A 22,831-nucleotide genomic window follows, 5' to 3' on the forward strand; every position below is an offset into this window, starting at 1 on the left:
TCGTGACTGTGATGGTTTCATAACAGGCATCCTCAGTGTGTTTGTGCTGCACCAACAAGAACCCATTGGAACAGCCTATGCTTCTAAAGAACAGAATTGCCCACATTTTTGCAGTCACTTCTTATTCAAAGTAGATGAGAAGGACGGAAGGGAGGGATTTTCTTCATGTTTCCCAGTTTTGCATGTGTAAACTCGCAGAGCTGAAGAACAATAAAAATACATTTCCTCTGACTTTTTTCATTCTTCTATAATAAATCAGCTTTTATTGTTTCAGTCTTTACCTCTCACTGTCTGCATCTACTCTTTCCTTGAAGGTCTACAAGGAAAAGTGTTTTACATTCTCCTCAGAAAACCTGTTGTGACCCTACAACAGCTACAATAAATTTTCCTGTGAATTGATAACATGTATAACGTAGAGGTAGATTCAAGCCTGAAGTAAATCATATCACCTGGTCAGATTTTTAACATCCAAACAAGTTTTATAATTCACTGACACGTAAGTTATGAAACCAACCCTAAATCATAATAGGAGTCTGCACATAGAGTAAGTGATGACAAAAGATCTTACTGAAATTTCCTTCAGTTCAATAGGAAAGAAACCACATAAGGACTGTTCTGTGCCCTCAGTCTGTCAATTCAATTTGTATCAACAACTCTAGAAGTTGCATGACAAGAAATATCTGTACACACCAATTAATTTTAGGGTTTAAGAAGATTTTGTCTAAGCAATCCAAGGTGCAACCGTAACTTTATAAAAGTGTTTCTACTTTTGGAAACTGGGAGATAAATACATATAGATACTGAAGAGGAACTTTTAAAAGGCCCCTTTAATTTAGAGTCTTGTTTAATTTTCTCTAACTTTGCCTTCTTTTCCCCCAAAACATAGCTCTTTTAAATCCCAAAACTTTTCTTGTTTTGGTGCTGGTTAACTTACCTCAATGGTTAGCCTGGCTGGGTGGTTTTCAAGAAGCAATTGCTCAGCTATTTCTTGTACTGATTTAATAACTTCCTCTTTTTCATCAAGTTCTCTCATTAATTCCTTTTTTCAGAAAAAAAAAAAAAAAAAAAAAAAAAGTTTTAGAACTCTCTCTAATTATTAAAGATCACTTAATTATTCCCTCTGGATTATATTAGCAATACATACTGCATGATATTCCTTTTTTCTTGTTATATTGGGGTTTCTTTCACTCCAGTCATATGCAACCTCTTCCTCTTCTTTTTCATTCAGCCATATCAACTCTCTAGTAGCACGAGACACAAAATTGTGGAGAGTATCTAGATGTCTTTCCTGATTTCTTGATGTGTTCTTTGTTAAAAGGAAAATAAAAAGATTTTAAAAAATCAGAATTTAAAGCTCATCCCTTATCAGAAATTATGCACACTGAAAAGCTGTACATGGAAGAGGCATGGTTAACTTACCAAGAGTTTTGAATATTGACTCTCCAGTTTGTGCAGCTTCTCTGCATAACTGAGTTTAAGAGGGGCAGTCATTTGGATCTATATTTGGTAAATGAGATCAAAAGACAATAAAAAGGTTAGGTATGTTAAACCATTACACCTTCTAATTTCATAATAAATCACGTGGAGATCAGGAATAAAGGTAAGACTGTGAAACCAAAACAACGTTCTAAAATTCAACATTAGTTTATGGGTCACTCAGTAAGAAAGTAAAGAAATTAAGAATATGGTGCAGTACCTCACTGATTTTGGCTTCTTTAAGGCTGGACTCAAATTCCTCAATAGCTTTGTGGACATTTTTGTGATTTTCTAAATGGCTTTCAACACTTGGCAAATCTGAACCCCATTCTGCTCGATCAAGTTGAACCTTACAAACAGGAAGAAAAGATTAGCCATGGTCTATAAAAGGTAAACATAATCATTGAAAGCAAACTATTTCTGCAAAAATCGCTACCTGCATTTCTTCCACCCAGCTCAATAGGTCCTGGACAAACTTCATGTTCACCTCTTCTTCTGTCAAATTCTGATCCACAAAAGCTGATTTCATAAGAGGTTTCCTGATTTGCATCAGTTTGAGTGTTTGCAGAGTCCCACTGTCTACCCCTGACACGTAGCTCTGAATTAACCGTGGTGGGATGCCTGACGGGTAAGCGGGAGTGATGGTTGGTGTCAGTCTGGAAGAAAGACCTGATGAAAGGCCAGATGTCAAACTGGAAGGAGTCAAAGTAGGTGTTAAACCTTGTGTCATTGCAGCATTTAGTTCAGGTGTTAGGTTTGTTGTAAATCCTGAGTTTAAGCTTTCGGTGATTCCTGATATCATCAGCTTGGTCTGCTCTGTGGTGAGCGCGTGCCCCTTGCTGTACACGGAAGAACATTCGGTCCGTAAGGCCATCAGGTCATCACGAAGTTTTGCAACTCTATTAAATTAGAATTAAACAAAAAACAACTCAATGAATGCTTATGATTAAGGTAATTTATCATGATTATGATTAAGGTAATTTATCATGATCAACTGAATAGTGACATGAGCTCATATTATCTCTTACGCTTTAGTTGCACTTATTTATAAGCAAGTATTTTTACCAGAAAGTACAGGAATATCAGCTTATAGTTCTATACAGATAATAAATGCAGAAATCAGGCAAAGACTGAAAAGATGGCATAGGCACTGACATGCACTATACACAAATCCAGGGAGCAATCACCAAGCCAGATATCTTACAAGACACTACATGTTGCGGTGGATCAAACACCTGCAGTTCAGTGCCAAGGAGTTATGCACTTCATCTCAATCAGTCCAAGGATGAATAAAAAAAAACTTCTTCATAAAACAAAATTGTGCAGTTTAAATGCTCCTTTCTGCCAACACTGTATGCAGTGCCACATATAACCTAAAGTTACCCCACTTATTACCTGTTAATACACCTACAGCTGTCACCAGAAATCTCACCTCCATTTACAAAAATCAAAGTTAGTAAATTCTAAATGTATTTTATCTGCAATAAAACAAGCTAACATCTTTACACACAGGTATCTAGTAAACATTAAGTCATCTTCAGGCGTTGACTTCATTTTCATAAATAAGTACAAATAGCTCCTGTTCTCTTCAACATTTTTGGGCAATGCACTCACCAGAATATCTGATATTTTGGTGCCCAGTGACAGACCACAAAGTGTATGCATAGTTATAAAGAACTGAAAATTCTGTCCATAATGGGAATCCATATTTGGGACATTTATTTATTCACACAAATATATTGTAATGTACCTTTGAACAAGCTGGTCTGCTTGATAGTATTTTCCATCAATGAGAATTTGGGCATCAATCACTTGCTGGCGGAGAAGATTCTCAGATTCAAGAAGATACCCAGCTATCTCTGCTTCATGCTGGAACTGGAGCCCTGACTCCAATCGCTTTGTGTCCTTAATAAATAAGAGAAAGTCATAAGCCTTGCAGCTTAAACCAAAGAGGTATCAGAACACACTCTAGGCAACTCTAGGTGGTATTTTCTTGAAGAAATGCTACCTTAATGGTACAATGAAAATAAAAGTAGAGCTATTAAGGTTGTCCTCACAAACCCTTAAGAATTTTTTGCCATTCAACTTCTATAAATTTATGAATACAGAGAAGTAAAATCACTGACTGACTTACAGACTGCAGAGCATTCCTGGCAAGTACCAGTTTGTCCTCACAGCTCCGGCTGTCCCGCTGAATTCTGTTTGCAATTTGCTGCAGCATTTCCAACCTAGATGATGCCAAAGCATTTCAGGAAAACAAATAAGTACTATGTTATTTATATTTACAATCATGTTGCATGACTTTAAAAACAAACAAAAGAATCAACAGCATCTAACACAAAGCACAAATGCATATGTTGAGTTACCTGTTCCCTTCTAAGGTTCCATTACCAAAGCTTATACAAGATCTAATCAGCGTGGGACCACAATTAACAGAAAGGAAATTCTCATTAGAGTCAGTGCTGGTTCGAGTACTGGTGCTGTTGCTGAACAGTGAATCACTGCTATGATAGCTGTAACTACTGCTGTTCATTTTTATATCCAGAGCACCCTTCTTCTGGCTGTTTGCATTTGCTGAAAAATGAAGATAAAACTCCTGCAAAATGTACAGCTTCTAGGGATGAAATTCCACTACTGGCTTTTGAAACACCTCGACTCCTCCTTTATATAGGCTTCAGTATGCACATTTATAACCCAGCAATTAATGTTCTGCCAGCTCTTCAAAGGATTTTACCTGGGGCTATGTACGCTACCTTGTTTTTGGCTTCCCTACCTTGCGTTAAAGCTTTGCAAGTACAGACTAGGCAGCAACAACGGGGCGTCTCTAGGAAACAGACACACCAAATATTTTATTTAAGTGTCACTAAATAACTATAAATGAAGTAAGAACTAAAAGAACTTTGCAGTGTCTCTCAGACTCCTCAATGGAAAGTTTCAAAAAGGAGTGAAGGGAGAAATCCACACTCAACAGTAGAGTACAAATATCCTCCAGCCTGGGCTCCTTGTCCTTCAAATAGAACTGCACAATAAACCTGGGGGAGCATTAGGGCTAATCAGCTCATTACAATATAATCTGAGACACCTACACACCATCCAACCTACCATTATTCCTGCACTGTCCAAGCATGCATCTTCACTAACTGCCCTGTCCCACTACACTGTCCCCCTGAAAATTTCCCTTCATCTTCTTCCACATTCACAGCCAATTGTTTCTAGCTGTTTTGACCAGAAAATAAGTAAGAAAAATCTGATCACTGCTTTTATGTTTACTTTTTAACTCAAAATTTGGGCTGGGGTGATTTTTTCAGTATTTCAGCCCCTGCTTTTAGGATTCCTGAGCAACCACACCCATCCCATAAGGTGACTGTTTACCCAGCAGAGCTGGGCAAAGGCACAGACACACCCCTGCAGCAATGCCAGACTCTGCTAGTTTTGCAAACTGGAGCTCAGTTTGGCACTCTCTTCATTGACACCATAATAATTTTGATCCCATACACCAATCTGGCCACACATTGTCTGTTGATACTTTGAGATACAGTCAACAGAGTTGCAGTCAAAGTTCTACTACTCACCAGGTTTCAGCATTGGCTGAAGTCACATTTTTGCCAAACTTCACCCCAGCAGCTGTATTAATACCTCATAATGATGAGATGCACTGTTAACCAGTGCAACAAACATGGATGATGCTCTTGTGTCCACATCAATCAATACTTTTGACTTGGTGACTAAGCCAGAATCACTTAATGAAATTTTCTCTCTCATTTTACAGTGACCATCACACATAGTGACTATCACCATATGAGCTGTCACTTTAAATGTATTTAACCTTTCTAAAATATAGGAAGAAAGCTAGGTACATGTTTGTTTATCTGTGCACAGACCATATGAAAAAAATAGAAATAAACTAATGTCACTTACACACATTCTCAACAAAGATAATCCAGCTTTCTGCAAGTATGAACAGAATTTCTATTGGTGAAGCCAGACACTTTGCTTTTGGCAGGTTGGGACAGATTAACCTACAAGACCTAGCAGGCTCTATCTCTGCTGCTGCTTTCCAGTGTTCTGCTCTGCATAAGAGGGAAAGCTCAGTATTGTGTGGACAACTTTGCATTCCTCTATAGGAACTTGCTCCACAGTAGGGTGCTGTGAATCAACACCTCCTTCTGAATCTGCCATTTCAGTCATGCTCTTGTCTTGTAAGCATGACACATGTTTAATCAACTCTGACTGTCTTTGTCCTTTGACTGAAATCTCTCTTGCTGAGGACTTCCTATACAATGGTCTGGATTCCTCACACCTAGTTTCAGGTACCTACACCAGAGAGATAGGTCACCCTGTTGTCACCAGACAGTCAGCAACAAGATTCTCTAGGAAGTGGTTCAGATCTTAGATGTCTCCTTTGGATGCATAACATCAAGTAGAATGAATCCAGATCCAGGTGTCTATATCTACCCACAGGTAGAAGCCCCAAAAATTATTTAACTTTGAGAGGGTTTTTTTAACTAATGAATGGATAGCACCTGTGTCTCCCACAGAACTTAAAAAACGCTCTCAGATCACATCAAGACTATAATCATGCTTAATCATGTACATCATCAGTGATATACAAAAGTGTTCCACAGCCTACTATCATGGAAGGCTACTGTGCCTTTCCACATCTAAATGCTTGGTGTGCTCTCAAGTACCACTAACTTAACTTTTTAACCAACCTCTACCCAGGACGTTAGCCTACAATGCTGTCACCAAGAAAAATACACATTTCATGTAAAGAAGAGGATGGCTCTTATATAAAATCAAGCAGAAATGAGACAGTGAAGTGGTATAAACCTAGCTTTGACTAATGAACAAAGAAGGTGGTTATATATGTGTATAAGTGCTGTGATGATCTGAGGCACAACCTTCTGAGCCCACCAAAGTTGTTCATATCTGGATCTGCCTCTAGGCAGGTAGAGAATTTCAGACCTTGAATAAAGGCAGAAATACTTGATCTAGAAAAATAATATGGGCATTATCATAGAAGAAGAAATTTACAAATTTCAATATGGGTTAAAACAACAGAAAATATATTGACAAAGACTGTCAAATATTCACTAGCATACCTCTCCACTTCAGGTCGAAGGGTCTTCTCTCTTTCCAGCATGGCAATAATCAGCTTTCCCCATTCTTTTTCTATATCATTTGGATGGTAGCCTTGAGAGAGTTTGATGCGTCCAAATTCTATCCAGACCTTAAAAATTCATATGTACTTGTTATTTTAAGCCACAGAAAAGGAACTTCTATACATTTCAATGAATGTTAAAACTTACCTCCAGCAGTTTATATAGATGTTTAATTTTTGATTTTTCTATCTCCTTCGGTGGAATTTCTGTTTCTTTAAACTGTAAATATTGATTATAAAGTGCCTACAGAAACATGAAAAATAACATCAAGTTTTATTTACAGTGAATATAACCTTAGTCTTCAAACCCTCTTCTAATATTCTTTGCAAGCTTACCCTTATACTGTTCAACTAGAGTTCTACAAAAAACAATCAGTGACGAGGTAAAGATTTGCTTTTGATTGTTCATATGCTAGCAATGTATTGATTATAGTTTGAAAAGGTTAAGGAGTAGTACTGTTCTGTTGATTTGATTGTATAAATCAACAAGCACGTCATTTGTTCAAGTATGCTTTGAGTCAGTAAGATAAAGTGCAATTCCAACAAGCAGTCTAAGCCACCACACCTCACCTTCAATTCCACAGGATTATTGGGAAATGTTCTGTCAGACATTATCGCGACATGGTGTCTGATCCACTGCGTGAGGTAGTTCACCATATTCTGATATTCAACCCATTTGACTTCAACATCCTGCCAAAGCAAAACCCAGAGTACAGAAGAGATGAAAATCATCAAGAACTCATTTCTGCTTCAGCTTTGAAGACTGAAGTCTTCACACATATAGAAAGTGGATTTTGAAATCCTGAAATTCTGAGACAATATTTATTTGCTCTTTGAAGATCAGTTAAAGTTTCCAAATATATTATTTCAGTTTTCAGTTTTGATCCTGAATAATTCTACTGAAAACAAAATATTTTCTAGATTAATAAATTTCAAGCTGCTAGAATCAGAAAGGCATAATTTATACATTTACAGCTGGAAAGTAAGAACTTTGACTCAATCTTTTTCCAGCTTCAGGAATATTTTTTTCAGTTAAGCTCTTTGCACAAATATTTTCACGTCCATGACATGGAATAGCTAAGACTCTAAAATCTCAGCCTAGAAAAACCATGTCAAAGAAAAGTGTGTCAGCAATCCTATGGAATATCTAGCTTACATTCTGGATCTGAAATTAATAATTTTATTAATGTAGCTCACACACTGCACAAGTGTTGTTTTCCTACTTACATTTGCACTGATGCCTTCACCACCTTCTGGTACTTTGGGAAATGCATCATAAAGTGATGACACATAAGTTATTACTGACTTCTCATCAGGTGAGGAAACATCGACATCTAAAAGCAAGACAGAACAGTGCTTTATCACATAGTCGTAAGAATGCCTACAAATGTGCTACAACCTGCAGGCAGATTGGATTTTATTTAAGTCTTGGGGGTTTTGCAACAAAGCCATCTCCCTTACCTTCAGGATCCAGAAGTCTGGCAACACCGAGTTTTTCTGCTACAAAAAAAGCATGTTCTAAATTTGCGAGGTTGCTTTGAACAGCAACGGTACTCATGTCTATCAGGTCCGGCCTGTCAAATAAAAACAGCAACACTTGATTACAACTCCTTACCAGTTCTAAATTACTGCTGTAGTGGCAGATCAAACCATGAGCATGGACTGACATAGCCACAGAGTTTCCATTATAAAATGATTTCACTAAAATCGAGTGAACAAGCTGAGACCACTGCTAACTGAGAACCACTATCAGCAGAAAACAACAACATTCAGTTCCTCATGTACAAGCTGGTTTCCAGCCATCCCTTATACACCTCTATTTTCTTATGCATATATATCCATGTGCATTGACATTGTATTTCAACACCTCGTCCTTTCCACTGCCCTTGAAGGGATTAAATTCACTCTTCTCTTTTCCAGGAGGGAGTTACTTTCTACTGCTTTCAGAAGTTTTCAGTCATTCTGCATCAAATTTTTCAGCATGTGTCAGAAGCCACATGGTAACTAAGTTCACAAAAACGTCACTTTAATCCTTTCTGATGAGCTTTTTCAAACACACTGAAGCATTGCTTTCAGACATACATTGGTGTCAGTTCTCTCACAGGTAATTCTCAGCTCCATGCACTTAAACCTCCACACCTTCATCCTGCTAAACCCCATTTCCAGCCACAATATGCTCGCTTTAATGGAATAATTGTCTTAAGCCAACGTTGCCTATAAATATTTTAAGGCCCATAAGTATTATCCTGCATCAACCTGTACCAGCATCACTACTTTAATGTTTTAAATTAATGTAAAACTTCAAAACTAATATTGTCCTTTAAATTTGCTACATAGGAGCTGAGTTTTAGATCTTGTGAATCTCAGTGCGTTACTCCTCGCCTCTTTCAGCACTTGAAATTCTCACAGCCATTCACCAAAAAGAAATAAGAAATTTTCAAACATGCTGAGCTCATCTCACTAAAGTCAACTAGAGCCACAAGGGTCTGAAATCTTTGCTACTGAAATCCTACACTACTGAAAACCAGAGTCACCACGAAAAAAAAACTAAAAAAAGCAGAAAAAAAAAATTGGCACACAACTTTCAACAAACAATTCAGTTCTTACATTTTCTCATTTTTGTTTATAGAGAAGCTATTTTCTTAGTTTTACCAAGCTGAAGTTTTAAATAATTGCAACAGATAGAAATATGTTAAATAACCTTGTTCAAAATTAATGTTAACATTTCATGTGGCAGCAGCACGAATTCTCTTGATAAGGTATTAACTTTGGGAAACCCAGCACAATCTTGTCTTTGAACTAACTACAAGGGCATTGTAAATAAAAATCCATTTCTTTTCAGCCATTTAGAATCACTGTGTTCCTTGTGCTCTTTTGAAGACAAGTCTACAAGACAGATAATAACACTGCACCCATTATGCCTTGAAAGAACATTTAATAATAACAAAATGTAAGCGGTGCAATATAATCCCCCTAAGGCAGTGGGACTTTCCACTTACAATATGCTCAGTGGGAGCCTGATCAAGCTCATGCTGCTCTTCTCTGAATTTCAGTGCAGTGAAAACAATGCAATGAAACCAATATCAGCTGTTGCTCTCAGCAGCACAGAAAATCCATGAAAAATAAAAGACAATACTAGAAAAGAAAACTGAGCACCCCATCTTCTGTTTCAGCCACAATAATTGAGATGGTGGTGAGTAATAAAGATTTCTTTAACAGCAGTTTTGACAAGAGAATCAGGTTTTTGTAAGTGCAACACTGTTGCTTAGGTTATTTTTTCCTCCTGCCTTCTTTACATTTGTTTCACATTTGATAAAAATGTCCCAAGAATAATCACTTGCACTGCCTGTTCAATTGCCAACTCTTAGAACATGAGAGGACATGTTGTAAAAGCCTTAACTATTCCCAAAAAAACAAGCTGCAAGCTGCAGAGACTGACACAATAATCTCCTTAGAATAAAGCTTTCATTTAGTGGAAGAAGAGGTAACGTTCTCACCGCAATACAGGTAACGAAATTGATTAAAAAAACCTGCTCTTGCATAATAAATAATTTTATTTTGTGTGCTGTGGCTTCACCAGCTAGCTGAAGAAGAGCCTACTCTGTGAGATGCCTCCCTTCCTTTTAAACATATTTTCCCATCCCTGCAACTCCTACCAGCATTGGAGTTTCCCTTTAAGAAGGGAAAATTGCAATGAATACTGCCATTTTCAGTTAATTATACACTTAGCACATAGTATACTGACCTAGTTTAACTGGTCTATGTTTATCTAAAGTCTCAGTCTACAAGAAAATACTACAGAAGATGGCATTCATGCCTGTGTTGATTGTGCATGTCTTTGGTTTTTCAAAGCAGACACAAGGCTCCACAGCTGGCTGAGAACAAGTCCACTGATGGTTTATGAAAGGGAGAAGACAAGTATTATACTTGAATGCAGAAGCACCTGGCACAAGGCACAGCAAGATGATGCTGCCTAGAGCTTGGGGCCTCCCCTCTGCAGATCACCCTTTCTCCTCTTCACAAGTAGTAGAGGGATATATTGCAAAGCCACAGGAAAAGGAGTTTACCTCCCAGAGCTCAGTAAAAGACTTCTTTTAGCCTGAGAAAAGTGCATCCAAAAAACATGGCTCAGGAAATCACTGATTGCCACGTTCCTTTTGTTTAATAGTGGGATTTTTTTGCAATTTTAAATAGAAATAAATGTCATTTTTATATGCTGTAAGCTTGCAGAGATATCTGTCTACTAACTCGAAATAACTGCTGAAATTGCAGTTGTGATGAGTATCCTCTAACACACATTTATTTAATTATCATATTTGAAGCAAACATTAAATTTAAAAGCATTGTCCATCATGGCAAATATTTCAGTTTTTATAAGGCTATAGAGCAAATTTGAGTTTTGTAGAATTATTTGTAATGTATTATAAATATATTCTATGTCAATTTGCAAAGCATTATTAAGTAGCTTTATGCATGATCAAGAACAAATTAAACTAAATGCCCTTTAAGCAACATACAATGACTCTACCTTCTGTCATAATATTGTGAGTCATCTTATGGCAGATTTTTCAGTGGGCTGGGGCCTTGCCATGAAAACACACATAAACATCCCAAACACCAGTCAAGTTGGAACATTCCATGCAAAGAAGATGCTTCTGCTGCAGCCACACCTAAGTCAAGGGTTTGGCTTCCACACTGAGAATCATTAATCATTTATTAAAAGACTGGTGCCTGCCATTTGAGATCTTAGTGTAGGTGTTAGAAATTAGAAAAAAAATGTATCAGAAGTGATGGGAAAAAAAGTGTAATTAATACCACACGAATTAGGAAGCTAACAAATTATGATAAATTCAAGAAAACAATACCTAGAACACAAAGAGAAAACAATACCAAGCACCACAAAGAGAAGGAAGAGAACAATATCTGAATAATAACAGATATTTCTAGTTGGCAAAGACTCCTTGAAATGAGAGTTGTACATAATAAATAACATTAAGTACATGTAGATTTTCTCATCGCCAGAATGTAGTACCTAGCAAAATAGTTTAAGATCCAAACTAGCAGCTATAATATTTGCCTGTTAAAATAAAAGATTATATTTGAAGGGGATTTGATGCCTCAAAACAGAAAAAGATGTTTAACTTAACTTTAATTTTCCCAGTCAATGATGAAGAAATCACATCCTTCTCCTCCCTGTTCCGGGATGACACTTGCTAAAGTTACAACAATGTTTATCTTTACTGAAATATGTATATATATCTCTCACAGCAATATTTTACATGAAAATTCTGTTAAAGCATTCAGAAGGCTGAGAAGCCTGAAGTTATTTACATGAACTATATAAACTGTTTAATCTGCACAATTCTTTCTCAGTCAAAACTCTGCATGCTCCCTGAGTAATACCTGATATTAAAGGTTATTTAATTCTTGGCTTACATTTAGCTGAAACACTAACACAGAGACTTTCAAGCAGCACTCTCAGAAAACATGCCTGAAGATGCAGAGTGAAGTGTATCACATCACTATAGACCAATTAGCTCTTCCATTGCTGTAATTAGAAAAATGCTTCCAGAAGTTAAACATTTTTTTTCATTGTTCACAGGCAAATGAAAAAGATGGGTGCCAGAAAGATTCATGCCTTTATTAGGGATGGAAGAATTACTAGAACAAATGAAAGACCATGTCAAAATACATACTCATACAAAAAAATTAAAACAAACAAACAAAAAAATAATCTATTCTAGAAACTTTGGTTAATAACGGAAACATTGCAAAGAATGGAATAAAAAAAAATAAATTTTAACGTAAAACAGAAATTTTAGCTCTTTCTCTTCAAATATACATCTCTTGTTACTTTCCCAGGAACTTTACAAATGAGACAATGAAGCAAAATATACTATTTAACCTATAAAATTAGGCCTACCATCTGCCTAAATCTTAACACAGTTTCAGAAATACCAATATGTTTACACCAGTTTATGTGTAGAGTCACTGTTCTGGAACTCACTAAAGAATTTGTCCCCACATCAGGTACAAATCTAAGTATTGTTCAAAACAGCTTGTCAAGGAACCTGCTTCTGAGTCAACAACAGAATGAGAATGATGGCTGGACTTCAGCTAACATGTACCATTCTTTGTGCCCCACACACTTTTATGGATTCCCCATGTTTGCAGTGCTCTCATATTCTCATGACCATGAGATCTAATCAGAGTGTTGGAGGCACCCTATGCTAATAGATATGTCTACCACATTTTCCTGAATTATTTTCAGGGATAGTCTGATCAGTTAGAGGAGAGTTTCTGGTCAAAAATGGTGAGCAGGTTTGACTTTGTGGCATTAGGGAGGGACAGATCTCTTCCATCCTCAGAATCAAGGACCACAATGTGGACATACAGCACAAGGTTCTGTAGCAGGCTCCTTGGTGCCAAAAACCTCAAGCTGAAGAAAGCACATAAAATGTCAACTCTGAGTCAACATCATCTTCCATTACACCCTAGACTTCCCCCTCATTCAGAAGCTCTAGATTCACACGTGATATGGTGATTAAAAAAATTACTCCAGTGCATCAAACCACTCAGTGAAGCTGAGCTTGATGCCACTGAAGTTAGGCAACAGTCCAGAATTCAGAGAAAATCAAAGACTTCAATTAGAAAACTGTCATTATAGGAAAGCTTTATCCTTACAACTGTGATAAATCAAAAAGTATGCTACTGCATGCAGCTCTGCACATTGTTTGTTCAAGTATGTGGCAAAACCTTTTCTAAAGCTCCCAGGACCCCAGCCTCAATTACATACTGAGTTATTATGATCATGCCTTGTATCCTCTTTTTGGTTTTGTCCTCTTGTCCTTTGTTCTGGTATGACAGGAATGCCTGCACTACATGATTTTATGTATCTCTATAGATTTCATTCAGTGCCTCTATAAAGATGAACAAAAATGCCTTTTTATTCCCTTGAGAGCTGGAAACTCTCATGTGATCTGAACTCTTCAGCTCTCCTTTGCTGGTTTTTTCATAGTTTTTCATCTAAATTTTCAGATATGATGAATAAAACAGAAAAAACCAATTGCAATAGACAGCATAACAAGGGCACACTATTTATACATGCATGTCCTTTCTTCAGACCTTCCTACATATTATATCAAAACTTCCTAGAGAAAAAGAATTAATGTTTTAACTGCACTTAAAATACGGAAAGCAAAAGCTGTCGGTGCCCTAACATTTATTTATTTATTTATTATTGTTAATTAATTAATTAATTAACAATATGCAGAACTAACTCAGGTAATTCCTTCTACTGTGCCTGCCCTTGATTTGACAAGCACTGAATTTAATAAACCTACTGAAGCCACCTGTCTCACCTTTGTTAGCACTGCAAAACTTTGCCTGTAACTTGCCATTCCAATTAATATAGATAAATACACAATTGTGGTATTGTAATATCAAAGATCTTTTAGTTAAATGTGGAGCTCATTTTCAGCCATGAAAAACAAAACCTAATCACAACTTGGCAGTAAGTTTGCAATGCAGGTTTCAAACTCAGTATAAACATGAATGAAACTAGAAAGATTCTGTTACTCATTTCACTAGCTTTAAAATCAGTTTTCACACTCTCTTAGTACTAAGAGCTCTTTCCATCATTACAAAACTGGCCATGGTACAGCAATTTCAGCAATTTTTAGCTATGGTAAAGTTTAAATGGGAATGAGGCTTATAACTCGTAACCTCAACCCACACTATGCAATCCACAAAAGCAATCATAAAAAATGTACTTTTCCTTGAACTGTGAATACCAAGGAGACACTGAAGAAACCCAACTAAACTCTTTTTCTGTTCTGCATCCTAAGAATACTCCCTCCAGACCACAGCAGTGGCAGCTTGACAGAATGGCTTCCCAGTGGGATTAGTACAGTTACCAATGAGGAAGAATGGTGAGGTATATAATGAGTTCAAACAGTTTCCCAAAGGCTCCTTGTCCTGCCTTGGAGGCAGCCATTTCTCCATGTGCCACAAATTTGCCAAAGGCATTCCCTGAAGACCAAGACCTTTCCCTATGTGATTTATCATGGGCACATATGCCCCCACTGCTCAGACACCACATCCTTTTGGATTAAGACTTCTGACACCCTTAGGTGTCCTGGTCTTTGCTGATCCCAGACTACAAAGCACATTAAGCCCAGATTAAAAAAAAAACCCTGGCCTTTCAAAGCAAAGCATTACTTTACATTTTATCCCCATTAAAATGACAAGAGAAAAGCTTTAATTTCATCCCAGTTTTGTTGTTTGTTTTTGGGTTTTTTTTCTCCATTACTGCAGAAAGAAAACTGTTATTCAGCTGCTACTTAGCAGTAGGATCTAGCACAACATACATAGAGATAATTTTAAGTCCAGATCTGAAATTAATGAACCCAACTGACTGGAAGTCATCCATCTAATACCCACTGAGGCTAACCACCACCACAATACAAGATGCTAAAATTGCAGGCACGCTTCCAGTAGTCTCTTAATACAGCCTTTACCAAGCACCATCACAAAATTCTTCTGAGTGCAGCTGATTGAGTTTGGTTAGGTAACTTGCTGTTTGTAAATCCATTAGAAATACACTCAGGCAAGTAATCTGCTTGTCAATATTTTTAAGCATCCTAAATGCAGTTTATGTTTTCAGCAGTATATGTTTTCCCAAATTGCCAATTCTCAGCACTGAGTTCATTTATTCTACACAACAAAACCTGCTGAAAATAGTTAGAACCACGCAATGAGGAACGTGGAAAGGGGGGTGCAACACAACCAAACTCACATTTTCTTTGTGTTAAAGCTGGGTTACAATATAGTACAAAGTCACAAAACAAGCCAAAACCAGCAGACTCAACTAATCTCTTTATTTAAAACATATCCCCTAGCATTTTAAGACTTGACACTGTGTAATATTTAGTTTCTTTCTCATTCATTCCCCAGGGGTGTTCAACATGTTTCTGCAAATTGAGGCATTATTATCCCTCCCCTTAAGGAATGTGTTCAAGTCAGTACCTGAGCAGTTGCAACATGTTTTAACAGCAGAGGGATGCCACATGCACTGCCAGCCAGGAGCTTAGTGTTCAACATACAGCAAATCATCCTGGGCAGAGTTTAAACAGCCCATTCCAAACCAGAACAGTTATTTAGGAGGCATCAATCTAGCTTGCTCTGTGCTATACCAAACTCAGAAAAACATCCACTGTGTAATTCTGAAAGCATACTGAGTTATGACAGCAACATTTCAAAAGAAAAGCACTGTGACCCTGGAAAATTTGTCTCTCTCACTTTATCTAGCATTTATGGACCTGTTACATTGCTGCTTCCTCTGGGAACACAGTGCAGCTTCTATTTCTCTTCCTCCCACACGAAGCACTCAGTGTACCTGCACTTCTTCCATGCTGCATTCAGTGTTAGGCTCTGCTCCTCTTTTGTCTGGGAGCAGGAGCCATCTCCTCACTCTCTACACTGTATTCAGGTTAGAACTACAAGCATCATTAAGGCCTTGCACAAAGTTTACCAGTAACAAAGGCTCCTCTGTATCAGATCCCTGTATTTCTTTAACAGAAATTCTTTAATACAGTAATAACATTTTTACTGTGCTCAAATTGTGCCCCTTTTAACTCTATCACCACTTTCCCTCTTTGTAGCATTTGTAATACTCGTTAGATGGTGCCAAAACTTATAAAAATTGTCTGCACGTGGCACTGGCAAGCCTTGGAAGAGCATTACATGAAATAACCTCATTTGTTTTCTTTCTTAAACCTTTCATGTGTATACTAGAGTCCTGCTTGCTTGTCAGACTGCTGCCTGACCTGAACACATTTTATCCCCTTTTTCTCCTTACCAGAGTTTCACATTTTCTAAGGTTGCTGACATTCACCTAGAAGTCCAGACATAACTGGACATGTCTGAGTGTGCAGAAGGCAGATCAGGGATCCATGACCTTTAGTTACTAGTGCTTCCCATAGCATGACTGTGCCCACTGTGACCACACTCTCCAGGCAATACATGAGCCCAGTTCCAGGGGCAGCTCTGACCCAGGACTGCTCCAAAGGAGCTGCACAGGAGCTGTCTGGGGGGAAGAGGGAGAGCTCAGCCAAGCAGACACAAGCCCAGCTGTACCACTCACCTTCAGGGCTGGACCCACTTCATTTACCAGAACAAACCTAACACCTGGGACTAGAACTTAAATGTGACTTTACCCGGGAACTGAGCTTGCAGATGCTATTTTTCACCACACAGGCACCACTGAAGCTATTCATTAAATGCTATTACATTTAATAATTTAATATTTACATTCTACATAAGAACATAATGCTTTGCTGGAATTCTTTTGTAAATTCTAAAATCAAAATTAACTCTCTACTATAAAAGCTGTGAGAATACAAAAATAAAATGCATAAAGGAGTGCATGTGTGATATTAATCTTTTCCTATCCTCTATACTTCATGGTTTTTTCTCTAGAAAATGAGTTTGTCTGTGACCATGTCTGTTTTCTGAATATCAACAGCCATTGTTCTTAATGAAGCATCTACAGGTATACCAGCTAACTGTAAATCTTACAGATACTATTTTTACTATTTCTTAAATTCCATTTCAGACACTTTATAACTGAAATTTCCCATAGTCCTTATGTGTGCCAAAGGTTCAGGGCAGTCTGAGTTCAAAACAATATGTTTGCTACTTTGGTATAACTTTTTATCTGAATTTGCTGTAAAAATAAATGTATGGCCAAGTGCACTGTAGATCTACAGTTTAGATTACTAGCTCTTAGCTGGCATATGACTCCTACTGAAATGAAATCAGCTTTTACTCTCTTTAGAAAAAAACCTGTTTGTATACACAGGGATAGAACTGGGATACAGTTTTTAAAAAAATAGTGTTTCTTCTTTCTGAGAAAAAGGTATATACAGAAAAAAAAACCCCAAAAAACAAACAAAAAACACCCCCCACAAATCAAGAACATTTACCCAAAACACAGGCTAGTGATTAGAAATATTTAAGGTGATAATGCTACAGAATGAAGATTCCAGGGTGTAGGTAGCAGTATCTCCACAAAAATCTGGGCATTACACCCTGATTCAAGTCAGCCTCCAACTTCAAAGTCTGGCTTACAGGTTTTTGCTATGTACCATATGATGGCACAAAAGAAGCATCACATAATTTTGAAACTGCCTGAAGTCAGATTTCTTCCAGCACAACATTATGAATAAAATAACATATGTCTTCAATGAAAAATTAAGCTATAAAAGGCAAATGACATAACAGATGAAATATACAGCATATTCTCCTGGGTGTGTCTGTAGCTTTCACTAAAGGCCTGACCACATATCTGAAGAAAAGTGTGGAGGTTAAAAAAACAGTGTGAAAGCTTTGTGCATATTTGTATTTAAATACAAATACAAATCTGATTAATGTTCAGTATTAAAACTCACTTTTTAATGTTTTAATTTGATTTGGTCTTTCTGTGTAAGGACAAGTATTACAACAGAACAGAGTAGGTTTAGATTTGATATTAGGAAGAACTTCTTTCTGTGAGGGTGGTGAGGCACTGGAACACATTGTCCAGAGTTGTGGATGTGCCATCCCTGGAAGTGTTCAAGGCCAGGTTGGATGGGGCTTTGAGCAACCTGGTCTAGTGGGAGGTGTCCCTGCCCATGGCAGGGGGGTTGGAACTGGATGATCTTTAAGGTCCTGTCCAACCCAAATGATTAAACCAAACTCCAGGGCCTGCAATGGAGTCCCCTAAAGGCAGTTCTTGAGGTCAGTGTGAAGCCCTGCTCCCAGGGATTTAAACATATACAGGATGTAAATAGAAATTTTCAATACTCTTCAAAAACTCAGCCAGGTAATATTAATTCTTATCCTGTAAATCCAGACCACTGGAAACTGCTGAAAATATAAGCAATATTTTCACAAAGAAAAAAAAATTACTTTTTTTCTAAATTTGGCGGTAGGAAAAAAAATCAAGTGGTATATGGATCCAAGTACCTGAAATATAGTAATTTTTCCTCTCATTTCCATTATTCATAAATTTACTTTCCTTGATTTAAAGAGCATTAAAAAATCCCTGGCAAGTCATTCATACTCTTAATAGAAGTAAGAGAGAAAGTAACTGAAAGCCTTTATGAGAAGCTCTGACAACAAACCCTCATTGCTCAAGAGGACAGAAAACAAATATCCTGCATTTGCTCAGGAGAGACAGTGAATGACTGCAGTGAATGTGCTCCAGCACCTGTCCACTGCCCACATCCCTGCCTGACACTGGATGTGGAGCACTGCCAGCACAGCTGTGGGTGCAGGCAGGACAAGGAGACAGGGAAGCACCTGGGTCACCCACTGAGCCACCAGTGTCCACCCAGACGGTGCAGTGGGTGTGACAGTCACAACAGGGAGATGCCAGCCTTATGGGCTATCTCCTGTGCTTCCTGGGGAGCAGGGAGACATGGCATATCCATGCACTATTCCTGCAGGTCTGCATCACAAATCTGAGCTCCCTTGCACTAGAAGGTGCTAAGATGCTCTGTCAAGACAGAAAAACAAAAGAAACAATTATAACCTGCCATTAAGAGAGGGCAGGCTGCCAATCCTGAAGGGAGAGGCTCCCTGCCTGCTGGCAGCTGAGTCACAGCTCAGCTCCTTGCCCAGCCCTTCACAGCTTCAGCAATGTCCTGAAGTCTTGAAGCTGGTATGTACTTGCAATATAAAATAATCACGTAATTATGACCTGCCCCTCCCATCTCGTCACCTGGAACTGGACAGTGACTCTCCCTGTTTTATGGACCACTGACTGCAGGGCTCATGTTGGACTCATATGGCTTGTTCTCTCAGTGGTGCATCCAGAGAAGGCCTCTGGAAGCCTTGGTGCCAGGGCTGTGGGCCAGGGCTGTCCTCTGGGAGCTGCTGGTGCTCTGGCCCCCAGCCCAGCTATGGCCCCTGCAGTGGTGCAGCCAACCTGCAGGCACCACACATGGCAGGTCCAGCCCCAGCACCCCCAGGGAGCTCCTGGTGTGAGGGCTGGGGCTGCCCTGGTGCCCCCTGGCTGCCCCACTGCTGACTGGGCAGGGAAGGGGCCCTGGTGCCAGGCCCTGCCCTGATGGATCTCTTCAGGGAGCTCCTGCTGCTGTGTCCCAGCATGGGCAGCACGTGCTCCCCATCCAACACCCAGCTAGCTGTGGCTCAGCACAACTGCAGTTCTATGTACAAGCCTGGGTATTTGAGCCTTCTGGGTTTTACTGTCATAGCTATAAATGCCATGCCCTTAAAATAAGGTTTGGGCCAAATTAAAGCCCTACCAGGACTGGAAGTCATGTTCCACCTGAAGAGCTCCATCCCCCATTTGCAGCCCAAGGTACTTCTGTACAGAGAAGCATCTCCAGGGAGCACTGCACATCTGGTGCAGGGGGCTGCCTGACAGATGTGCCCCAGGGGGGTACTCCACAGTGGCAGCACCAGGGTCCCACCCCACTGCCCAAGCAGGCACATCTGGCCATCCACCCTGGTGGAGCACACCAGCTGGCAGCACCCACAGGATGCTCAGACCAGCTCCTGACACCAGCTGTGATCCACAAACTGGGAGCTACTAAAACAGAGCATATGGAGAATCACTGCCAGAACTGTGCATATTTTTTAATGTTTAACCTACTTATTGCTCAGAAGACAAATGAAGCTTTAAAAGAGGTCTCTGGAGTAAAACAGTATGGTTAAAAATAACAAATGACTGGGAAAATCATTCTTCTCTTGTGAGCAATAGCTGGAAATTATTATCTCTGTTTTAATGGTACAAAACAAAAAAGGAAAGAAACATAGAAACTCACTGAAATCAGTGGAAGGATCTCACTCTCATTCCATTTGAAATGGAATCCAAGAACCTCTAACTTCTCACAGCAAAAACACATTAGATATGGGTTGGTAAACATTCCTGGGAGGGACACAATCCTTAAGTGAAGTTATGTTTACAGAAAGAAGTTAAGCTCAATGGAAACTGGCACAGAAGCACACAAAATGCTCCCCAGCCACTGGATCACTTGCTTTGTGCAACACACTCGAGTCAAAGGTTCCTGCTCTTCTCTGCTGAAACACTGAGAATGAAACTCACAGAGTAATGTCAGAAACACTGATCCAACAAAGCAATTCAGTCATATCCCAAGGTATTAACATTTGCACAGCTGGAGGACAGGATTCAAGTTTTTCATTATTTATTAACTGATCTCTACCATAATTACCAGTTTGCTTGAGCAGTAAAGGCTATACTGCTCTATGTAAGAGATACATGGATCTAAAGAAGCTCTGGGAAATATATTACATTATTCCATCTCATTAAGTTCCTTTCTTTTTTTCTCTCTCCATTCCCTCTGTATCTTTCATATTGCTTATTTTTTTTCTTACTTGCCTGTGCTATGTTCATTCCTTTGGCTGCTCTGTCCCAAGTAAAACAGCCTTGTCTTCTGCCAGCTATTTCCTTTTGTCTTGCCAATGTTACTAATAGAGACTTTTGCTGGCATGCACCTCCTCCCTGACCAGCTACCCAGAACAGAAGCATAGTCAGAAAACAAACTCATTGACTGAGATGCAGCTTCATTTTACCACGAAATTATGCACTGCCACAGCCAGCTTCTCTGGGACTTGGTGCACTGTGTGTGATGCTTGCAGCCTTTATACACAGCCTGTGAGGAAAAGGCTGCACCCATCTCCCATTTTGCTTTAGTGCTCTAATCCCCAAAAGGTTCACATCTATGTTGTGTCTACCTAGACTTTCTTCTGTGGTGGGCCAAGTGGTCCTACAAGAGGAAATCCAAGAACAAAATAATCTGCTCCAGGCTCTGTTCACCGGATGTGCAAGGAAAACCATCAAATTTTCCTTTACTGGGGACACTCCTTCAGATTATACCAATGAAATCATTAAACTTCCCTTAAACTTCCTCATTATGTGCTCCAGGGCATAGAGTACAAACTACATGTGCTATGATTAACCCAGAAAGCCTCATGCAGTGAAGGACAAGTCAGTACACACTGATTACCCCAGCAAGCAGAATTCTCTCCCACATGGTCTTCAAAGACACAAACCTTCTTAGTCAACTCAGGAACCAAAAAAATATACAATAAAGAAGACATGTCACCAACCAAGAGAGAACAGTCAGCACATCAATGATTAAACCTCTGACAAGCTTGATGCCAAAGTCAGCTTTGTCAGGAGAGACCTGATCTCACTTAGAATCCAGAATTAGAAATCCTCTCCTGTCAGTAGACATCCTCAGCTGTAATTCAGGTTAATATCCTGTACCCTTTAGTATCTAGTCACAGCCACCAGTAACTCTACAATGTCAACTTTTTAAGAGTATGGTCACAAAAGCACAAATCCCTTCTCAGACTGAGAACATTCAAGCCAGCTTAGTCACATTTTCCATGAGAATACCCTTTTACAGGAAATGTATCTCAATGTAGTTCTGGGCTCCACACATAAACACTGAAGAAGCTCTACAGTCCAGGGCCATTCAAGGGTAAAGTCACACAAGGAAAAAGACAGGGATCTCAGACATATCCCAGGTCATACAGTAGCTGATGGCTTTCACCAGCAGTGCACTTTTGGACTTGGGTGATCAGTTCTGCCTCTACACCACCTACACTTAAATATTAGAATGACAAAAAGGGACTGTGGAGAAAACTGAATTCTGGAAACATGCTTCCTAGCAGCCTGAATATGCCCCATGAAAGCTGCACAGGATTCCCCAAAATACTTCTCTGAGAAAGGACGGACATGCAAAGGTTAACAAGGCTGCAAAGTGCAGGAAATCACCAAGGACGAGTCAGTGTCATCTCCACAGCTGCAGCTCTGTTACAACACAAACCATAGAGCCCTCTCTCTTTGTACATTAAAATGCTGTAATTAACATTTTCCAAGGGAGCAAACAGGGTACTTGCCTGTATTTATGAATGATGGCATTAAATAACCTTCCATCGCGCCAGCAGGTAGTGAAATTTTCACAGCGTATTCCAGCATAACCCTCTGTTGTTTGCTGTGACCACAGGAGCAGTCTCTCTTTAGCAGACATGTCCTCTGACTCCCCAGTAACATGGATATCAGATATCTAAAACACAGTTAATGCAAAAATCACAGTTACATCTAATCCATAAGAATGTTTAAAATATTGCAGAAAATCACTGCATTGCTGGAGAATT

General features: G+C 39.0%; 1 protein-coding gene across 5 annotated transcripts in view; it reads right to left on the reverse strand.

The window, feature by feature from the left end:
• LOC130251804 (dystonin-like) overlaps positions 1-22,831 on the reverse strand; it is a 285,947-nt gene that overhangs the window by 134,377 nt on the left and 128,739 nt on the right. For all 5 annotated transcript variants that reach the window (XM_056488729.1, XM_056488730.1, XM_056488733.1 and 2 more), the window contains 13 exons: positions 22,574-22,740; positions 8,099-8,211; positions 7,865-7,971; positions 7,208-7,327; positions 6,786-6,881; positions 6,579-6,706; positions 3,611-3,704; positions 3,227-3,381; positions 1,913-2,375; positions 1,697-1,825; positions 1,420-1,497; positions 1,145-1,306; positions 935-1,039 (listed from right to left, as the gene is read on the reverse strand). In XM_056488729.1, coding sequence (XP_056344704.1) covers positions 935-1,039; positions 1,145-1,306; positions 1,420-1,497; positions 1,697-1,825; positions 1,913-2,375; positions 3,227-3,381; positions 3,611-3,704; positions 6,579-6,706; positions 6,786-6,881; positions 7,208-7,327; positions 7,865-7,971; positions 8,099-8,211; positions 22,574-22,740 — 1,917 coding nt within the window. The remainder of the gene's footprint in view (positions 1-934; positions 1,040-1,144; positions 1,307-1,419; positions 1,498-1,696; positions 1,826-1,912; positions 2,376-3,226; positions 3,382-3,610; positions 3,705-6,578; positions 6,707-6,785; positions 6,882-7,207; positions 7,328-7,864; positions 7,972-8,098; positions 8,212-22,573; positions 22,741-22,831) is intronic.

This window comes from Oenanthe melanoleuca, chromosome 3 (assembly GCF_029582105.1).
Source record: "Oenanthe melanoleuca isolate GR-GAL-2019-014 chromosome 3, OMel1.0, whole genome shotgun sequence".
NCBI lineage: Eukaryota > Metazoa > Chordata > Aves > Passeriformes > Muscicapidae > Oenanthe > Oenanthe melanoleuca.